General features: G+C 40.6%; 1 protein-coding gene across 1 annotated transcript in view; it reads right to left on the bottom strand.

Annotated features, from left to right (window-relative positions):
- Positions 1-1,926: 1,926 nt before the first annotated feature.
- The window catches only part of LOC139199966 (cGMP-inhibited 3',5'-cyclic phosphodiesterase 3A-like), a 46,824-nt gene continuing 39,904 nt past the window's right edge, over positions 1,927-8,846 (bottom strand). Inside the window, exons 12-15 of the mRNA XM_070829183.1 lie at positions 8,375-8,578; positions 7,988-8,149; positions 4,272-4,566; positions 1,927-3,056 (exon numbers count right to left, since the gene is read on the bottom strand). Coding sequence (XP_070685284.1) covers positions 2,740-3,056; positions 4,272-4,566; positions 7,988-8,149; positions 8,375-8,578 — 978 coding nt within the window. The 3' untranslated portion in view covers positions 1,927-2,739. The remainder of the gene's footprint in view (positions 3,057-4,271; positions 4,567-7,987; positions 8,150-8,374; positions 8,579-8,846) is intronic.

Genomic DNA, 8,846 nt, shown 5'->3' with positions numbered 1-8,846 from the left:
TTTTAGGTGGCTTTTCCTCCTGCCCCCATCCACAGCAGTACATTGCTTAGCCAGTACTCCTGCCTGCCGACATCTACTATAAGTAATTAACTAACTATGGATAAATACTGCCTCATTTCAAATAATAGTAATTATACTTTTAAATCCTAGATTCTCTAAAAAGTGCTGTCAAAATCCCGGAAAGTCTTAAAAGTGTGCCCTTGTTCACTTTGCTATTTTGACACAAACTGCTACAGATAAGTGAAGACACAAAGAATCCTTGAATCTCTGGATCTGAGACACAGAGCGGCCCTGCTGCTTTTCCGATGTCAGATCAAATACACTGTACTGCATATCCCTGTAACACACAGACTTAGAAACTTAGCTCGTCACATGATTTTGAATCTGACCAAACTGGCTCATTTTCAAAGAGTCACATCTCGAGGAATTTGCTGAAATGTGAAAATATCTGTGACCCCTCAGACCCTTCATGAGCAGCTACAAGTCAGGCTAAGAGGCTTCCCCTCGCAAATCAGCACTTGATTGCTATATGTGAACTGTTCAAAGATGTCATCAGAGAACTGGCCGATGCCTGGCAGAGATACAAGCAGCCTAAATATCTGGACGTGTCGGGGAGCCATGCAACGAGCCACGGCCAGTGAGAGCAGACAAAGGCTGTGGGATGGAAGAGTTGAGAAGGAGAGACAGAAGAGCACCGGAGTAGCAGACAGAAACCACATGCAACAGCAGCTGCCACAATAAAATTCACAAACCATCACTTCAAGATTCCCGATTATAGGACAGGAAGTTGTGTAGTGTCAATAGTACAGTACAGTCTGACGAATTTGAAAGTCATGTAGTGTGACTAAGCTTTAATTCATACGCTATATGAACTGTAAGGACTACAAATGGAGATGTGCTGAGTCCGCTGGCCTGTGATCAGATTTCATTTTCGCTTACTCTATCACACTTTTGGCCAAACGATGTTGGTTTAGAAGAGCTCAGACAGTGTCTTCACTTCTTCTGTCAAAGCTCATTTTTCTCTTCTTAAATCTGTCATTCAGAATTTTTTTTTTTTTTCTTCACTAAGGATTGATTACATATACAAAATACTGATTTCTTCAGTTTAGGTGAAAAACCCTGAAAGTGTCCTGGAAGATCACACACTGCAGTATTTGACACAATGAGGTTTGCCCACCATTAATCCTAAATTTGACTTTACTTGACATCGTATCCACTAAAGCAGTCATAACCATTTTTCTATTTTTCTGTGTTTACTTAAAGAGCACTGGGTTCCATGGCTAAGAAATGGTTAATTATATTTTCTCCACACTCTCTTTGCCTTTCTGTGTGACAAACTAATGAAAGATTAAATGACATGGACCTGATGGAGACTTGCAGATAGTTCAGATAGTTTCTTGTGGGTACATAGCACCCCCTGGATGGCAACGGGCTCCAAGGGGTATTTTTTTTTTAATGTCTTATTGACGTAAATCCTCTTGGGTGATTTGGAGCTGTGAGTCAGCTCTGGCTCGGGCCACTATGGCTTACTGGATTACTTTACTTTCTGAAACATTTGGCCTACATACCAGGCTATAAATTAATGAGTACATTACTATGAAAATGAGGCAAACAATGTGAGAAGTGGGGGGCTAGGGACCAACGGGAGGCTGACGGAGCAAACAAAATGGAACAGAATTGTGACATAGAGTATAACGTGAATGTTAATGTTTCCCCTGTGGTGCCTGTGTGACTCACAAAGGAACCACACCTCTCTGTGGGCATCATTAAATCAATAAGATCTCAAACACAGTGGCGAGTTAAAGGACTGCACGTCTGTCTAACTTCTTTTTTCTTTTCTCCTTTTTCTGCCTTCCTGAGTTGTGTGGCCTGGAAACTTGTAGGTGTGCTGGACTGACTTTGAGTAACAAGAGACGGAGAAAACATGCGATTAAGGACAAACATTGTTTGACATGAACAAAACCTTGCTTTGTATGTTTTTCCTTGAGTGAGAATAAAGCTTTTAGAGCAACAGGGTTCTTTGTTAAACTTCCTTTCTGTTCCAAGTGTGGCCTTTCGTTTATGTGTATGTGTGTGTGGTTGTAAAGCTTGTGTGGGTGTATGTCTGTATACACAATGTACTACAATTGGCCCTTTTTCTCGTCCCCCTCTGAAATCCACACAGCTGAGTCTCAAAGGACACAGCTTTTCCCCTGGCTTTCATCCCATTGTCTTCAAGGAGAAGGGGTTTGTTGCACATCCTTAGCCAGTTGGGGGGCTTTGCAGTGTGCTGACACACAAGATGGGCGGGGGAAGTAGTGGGTGGTTGGGTGGGGGGCTCGTGACAGTGTATTACTCACTGGTGGAGTGAATCTGTGAATCAGCGTGGTTGGCCCATAGTGCAGGATGGGCAGCCTGGGTGAGGGCAGGGTACCAGATCCAGACTAAAACAAACACTACAGCAAAACCAAATACAGTCCCAATCATTCTCTTTTTTCTTTTTCATCTTCTTCCTCTATCCCTCAGTGACTTCATCTTTTGCTTATATCACCTCTCTCCCCTTGACTGATGAACTGGGCATGCATCATCCCTGTCCTCAAACCCAGTTTTTGTTAGGCACATATTACCCAAAACATCTTCTACAGTGTTGTGTCAAAGTGATGTGCTGGCTACTATATCAAGAGTTTAGTTAGGAAAGAAAAAAACATTTTTAGTCAACGCTCAGATTCCTGGTTTAAGAGGAGGTCAAAGTTCATAATATCACTCTGGTTCCTCCTCTTTTTCCCCTGAAGTCTCTGATTGTGGAGGGATTTCCTCTTCCTCTATAGCCGGCACCTCTTCCCTTTCATCAAGGCCGTCAGTCGACTCCTCCTCTTTGCTTGCTTGCTCCTCTTCTTCCTCGTGAATGGCTGTGATTGGATCAGTGGGGCTGCTGATGCAGTTCAGGTCCTCTTTCTGGGCCTCCTCCTGGGCTTCGGCAGCAATGACCCTTTTCCACATTTCATGGTTTTCCAGGATATGCTGCGTGATCTTGCAAAACACTTTCCTCCTGCTCACCTTTTTGGTTTCTCGCCGCTCTGTCAGACACAAAGCAAACAGTTAGACAAGCTACTGAGAAAACTGGGCACAATCTCGCTCACTTGCCGATAGTTAAATAAAGTGATTGGTATCACTCTCCTGTCTGTACATTAAATATGAGGCTACAGCCAAGATACAGTTAGTTTAGCTTAGCTAAAGTGAGCAAATAGGGTGAAGTGTCAATGTTTAAAAAATCTACAATCTCCTATAAAGCCTTCTTGTCATCAAGCTATCTAGTTGGTTTATTGCATACGAAAACCTAAATGTTCAAAAACAATTTGCCAAACTATTTCTTTTGTTGGGCTAGTGACTTCGTGAAGTTGCCGCTCACTTCCTGGCATCGCGACTACAAGAAGTTGTGATTTTTGTACATGATACACATTATTCATGCATGTTTATGCATGTTTATTGGTGAGTTTTGAACAGAGTTAGGCCAGCTGTGTCTGACATCTACAGCTCACCTTTGCACTATTTTGAAAGGGCCTGTACCGTGAAGGTTATAAAACTAGTTATAACGTGACACAATGTGCCGCATTATAAACCATAATAAGGGTGCTCTGATCAATCATCCACTGACTGATAATGGCTGATATTCTTTCTAATTAGTTTGATCAGTGGTTTCTATAAAGGCCAATCAGAGAGCCAACTAGACGAAGCAGGTCCTGTTTGATTGACAGGCCGTGGGGAATTTAGACATGGAGACAGCTGTTGCATCCCTGCAGAGAGGTGAGCTGAGGCATGATGAGCTGATCTTTGTTTTTAGCCTGGGAGGCTAATGCAACAGGGCCGGCATCTGTCTCAGTAAGTCTAGTAACAACGGAGGATTTTACTGGCAATCTGAAAACTAACAAGCATGCAGACAAAACTATACAAAACAGCTGGAGGTCCATCCGAGGTTTTATCTGCCAAAATCCTCTACTGTTGCTGGTCCACACTTTACATGTTGATGCTGTACACACACAACAGACGCCCGAAGCTAAAAACAAAGATCAGCTGTGCAGACCTGACACTGGCTAACTAACCTGTGCGCCTAATTCTTAGTTCCTTCTAATATCTAAAATCAAATGACTTAGTTGTTTTTTATATATATTTTTTTACCATTCAACTACTTTTCAACTAAGGTTTGTCACCAAAATAATAATAGAGGCCACACACAGCTCATTCTAATCAGTGTGATATTTTCTGCTACATAAACTATCAAGACGTTGACATACGGGAGGTGTCAGAACTTGTTGATGCGTCTTCATCTGCCATATCCTCCTCTTCTTCTTCTTCTTCTTCTTCTTCTTCTTCCTCTTCTGTGTCTTGTTCCTCCTTGGCCTCCTCTGACTCTGTCTCTCCCTCCGGTGGGTCAACCCAGCGTCCCGGCATAAGAGCAGCAGAGTTGTAGGAAGAGCACAGAGGTCCCACTATGTGAGTGATAAATGACTCCTGTAGTTTAGCGAGCTGCGGAGCCGACCGGTCCATGAATGGGCTGATGGGAAGGCCCAGGCTTGCTTCTTCATCGCCCTAGAAGGCAAATATGTGAAAAATAATTACATGTAAATGTCCTGGAAGATTTAATATTTATGTATTCATATTAAATGTATTCATATATTCATATATATATATATATATGTTGTTACAGCCCCAGGACCCAAAAGTTGGCTTGAAATGAACCCTGCAGTCTCTTCAGTCGACTGAACATCAGCTCTTGAGAATTCATGGAAACTTTGAATTTGAAAGATTCAAAATTAGTAGAAAGTAAAGCAGAAACGTTTAGACTTCTATTTCTTATCTGATCTGATCAGCGCATGGACACAAATAGTTTATTTTTATTATTTTAAATCGTTTTTATAGCTTTTAGCTTTTAAAGAGTTTTGAGCGAATATTTCATGTGTGATGTGTTTTGTTGTTGCATGATGACTATAGTATGCTTTTCTTTTCCATTTTTTGCTCGTGAATGTTTCTCTATATTTTATTTTTTTTAGTGTATTTCTCCTTGAAGAATTAAAATTATACATATATAATACAAATATTTGAATATATAGCATAATAAAATTTTATCAAGCATTCACATGTAAATAAACTCTGCATCACTGTTACATATATACATTTTGTCCTCTGTACAGCTTCATGGGCAAACACACAACCTCTAGGTCTCCTGAAAGTAGGTCAAGAGGACAACAAATGGAAAAATATAAATTCAAACCATGACGGTTCTGTAGGCATCAATCATATAAATGAGACCGTCGCCGGAGATTTGTCTCGGTAATGATGACTACAATCAGGGGACAAGATCAACACTAATAGATACTGACATGAATATTCTGACTAATTATCTTTGGTCACCAAATATGCATTGAGCGGACGCAACAGCCAATCCTGACTCCCCACAACATCAGATGTTTGGAACTGTATTTGTTGAAGAAGCCATTTGTAGAGCAATCATCTCCCTTTAATGGAGGCCAGACAGAGGCAAGCCAAAGTGGGACCATGCTGTTCCCATTCACTTCCTTGGGATATTTGTCATTTGTGCCATTTTCATTTTCTCATGTTTGGATTTATTGTGCAGATTGTGATCCTGGTGGCATGGTTCAGCTTCACACAAAGGTTATAACTACAGTTACCTTCAAAATACACCTGTTCAGTGCATGTTTCAGCAAAATGCATTGTTCCATCATAGAAAACAAATGAGAATAGAATTGTATGAATTGGTTTCCGGGCAGCATGGTGGTGCTGTGGTTAGCACTGACATACACATTAGGTTAATTGGTAACTCTAAATTGCCCGTAGGTGTGAGAGTGAGTGTCTGTCTGTCTGTATGTGGCCCTGCGATTGGCTGCCGACCAGTCCAGGGTGTACCCCGCCTCTCGCCCGAAGTCAGCTGGGATAGGCTCCAGCGGTATAGAAAATGGATGGATGGATGGATGGAATTGGTTTCCTAAACAGAATGTAAGGCCATTAATATTTTAGGATATTTTCAATTAATTTCGCCACTTCTTGACAATAAATGTAGCTGTGATTTACGTTACATTTTATCTGATGTGAAATAGCTTGTGTTGTAGTTTAATATGTTGTAATAGTCATATAGGCGTATTTTGCCTTTGCGTTTGCTTTCTCATGTCAGGGCCTTTAAAATGATTCAGTAGGAGGACAGACGCACGAGGGCTCCCATTGCTATGGCAACGTGAAACCTGGATGGTGTGGCGTCAGTGCACCGTAGTAGTGGCTTGTGTGTATATATCTATAGCATGAGCATAAGCGGGGAGAGAGAGGAAACTGTTTATCACGACCAGAAATAGCTAATATTACATTAAATTGGTGCCTTGCAGAACATAATGTACTATGTGTGTGCATGTATAATATATAATAATATATATGTGTGTGTGTGTCTGCACATCTGTACTGACTCTCTTGCCACTGAGAGCCTCAGTTCCATCCCTGTGATCTTCCTCAGTGTGACTGTGAATGAGCGCTGTCAAGGATGACACATTTAGGTCATCTGTCTCCCCTCTGAAGAGAAATACATATGCACACCCACTGTCTCTCACCCACTCTCTCTCCTTTCACCCCTCCCCTCCGATGGTCTTGCTCAGAGAACATACATAATTCTCAAAGCTATTATGAGAATTGAACAGAAGGTATGAGAGCAATAGCAGAATGCTAAGCTTAAGACACGGATCAGATGGGGAACATTTTCCTCAGTAATCATCCCAACGATGATTAGAGGTTTCTGGCTGCTACACAGCGTTCTGATATGCTTGGTACGCACATTCCTTTCATTAAAAATGGACAAAATAAACCAAATCCTGATAATGAGTTTTTCTGATTGTCAAACAAAACGTGATATGCAATCTGTTACAGCCTGTACATCTGCATACAAATACAAAGAGAACAATGAATACTGTGAATGCCACTGAGGAAAAAATCATTTCTTTTCATCTTTGCCTTTTATGAATGCACAGCATAAAACAGCTTCAATTATGGCACAAAAGTCTCAAATTAGTGTTATTATTCTCACAGCATGTCGTTGCTAGGCAAATAATCATATCTCGCTGGCTAATCAGATTTTATCTTTGAAGTGAACTGAGCTGACCAATAAGTGGTATTTTTAGTTAAGAACAGGATTTGTTGCCAGGGATCCGTCCAGTGTACTCGAACAAATTTATAAGCTAGTAAGTAGGTGTTTTGATTATTCTATTTCTGGTCAGTGGGACCATCCTGTTGCAGGCATTAAAAAGCGTCACTGAGCAAGAAACTAAATGCCTATCAGCTGTATCAGTCCTGTTATGCCTTTGCAATGAACTATCACATTTTTTTGTAATCCTTATTATTATTTTCCTACATTTTCTGTCATCAGAGTCTGATGATAGTATGTGGGTTGTTAAGTTGCTCACTCAAATCTGATCAAAACACACCTAATGAAGCTTCAGAGGTTTTGACTGTTAACTAAATAATACTTTAAGATGTTTTATGTTCTATTTTAATTAACTAAAGTGAGATATGTACCTTTTGAAAGGGGATACAACACATTCTTTCTTTTACAAATGAAATGTTGGATTCATAAGCAACTAGAATAGTGCACTTAGTAGATTGTATATCTCCAGCAGTTGATCCCTGCTTTGCTTAACCATAACCATAACTTAACCTAAACCTAATCCAGCTGCAGAGGGCACCACTCTGGGAAAACACTATCTGATGACAAGCAAAAATGGTGCTGAATATAATGTTTCATTTTAGTTTGCCAAAGATTTATTTCATTTCTATCAGCAACGGTTTTTGTACATTTTTATCATTGGGTCGTAATGCTAACTTCCAATACACTCTTATCTATGTCTGAGGTGTTCTCTGTCTAAATGCTAATAACATTGAGAGAGATGATTTTGTTCTCTATAGACCATCTAAAGACTATCTGTTCCTGTCAGATTGCAGAGATTTATAAGCGTACTTGTTCATAGAACTCGTTGACGATCCCCTCTGTCCACTGCAGGTGCAGCTCCTTACACTTCAGTGGTCCATTGACATCAGCCAGTTTGATGCACATCTGGCACACCAGCAATCGGTCGTTTTCGTTGGTCCAATCAATACCGGACACTCCTTCATCACCCACCTGTGGAGATGTGCACAGGAAGGTTTGTGTAAAAAAGAGAAACCCAATCATGGATTGCAAAGGATGCCCTACTGATGGCCTGTCAACATGAGTTTAGGATGATCTTGAAGAAAAGACAATTCTTATTACAGGAAAAAACCAAAAGAAAAGCGATAACCAATGATAACAGTAATTGTTGATGGGTGATAGATGGTTACTTTTTGTTTTACAGATTTAAATGTTTACCTTTGCATTAAATTCTGCTAAGAAGTCAAAGTGCTTTTTGAGGTCAGTGGCCAGGATGGCTTCAATAACTAGGAAGCGGAAGCGCTTGAACTCCACATGTTCAAGGTTAGCCAGGAAGTTATACTCGGGTCGAGACATGAAGAGGTTCCACGCTGAAGCTGCATGGTGATTTTCCAAGACTGAACGGTCATTGTAAAGAAGTGCCTACAGTGGAAGAGCAAGAGGAGAAAGTGATACTAACATTTAAGCTTGATATTCAATGTGAGACACAAAAGAGCTAATGTGGCCTTATTCATCACTTTGCAGCTTTGTTTAGATTGCAGTGTGGGATGAAATACAATTCATAGCCATATTTCAGGCCTGATCTTCAGCAAGATCCTAAATCTGGGTAAAAGAGAATAAGCTAGTTTCATTTTGCTATTGCAGGACAGTATTGCGAAACAAAATTGCAAAAGTTACATTGTTGTGAGCC

Source organism: Pempheris klunzingeri, chromosome 4 (assembly GCF_042242105.1).
Source record: "Pempheris klunzingeri isolate RE-2024b chromosome 4, fPemKlu1.hap1, whole genome shotgun sequence".
Taxonomy (NCBI): Eukaryota; Metazoa; Chordata; class Actinopteri; order Acropomatiformes; family Pempheridae; genus Pempheris; species Pempheris klunzingeri.
The sequence above is the reverse complement of the archived record's forward strand: the minus strand, read 5'-3'. Positions and strand labels throughout refer to the sequence as shown.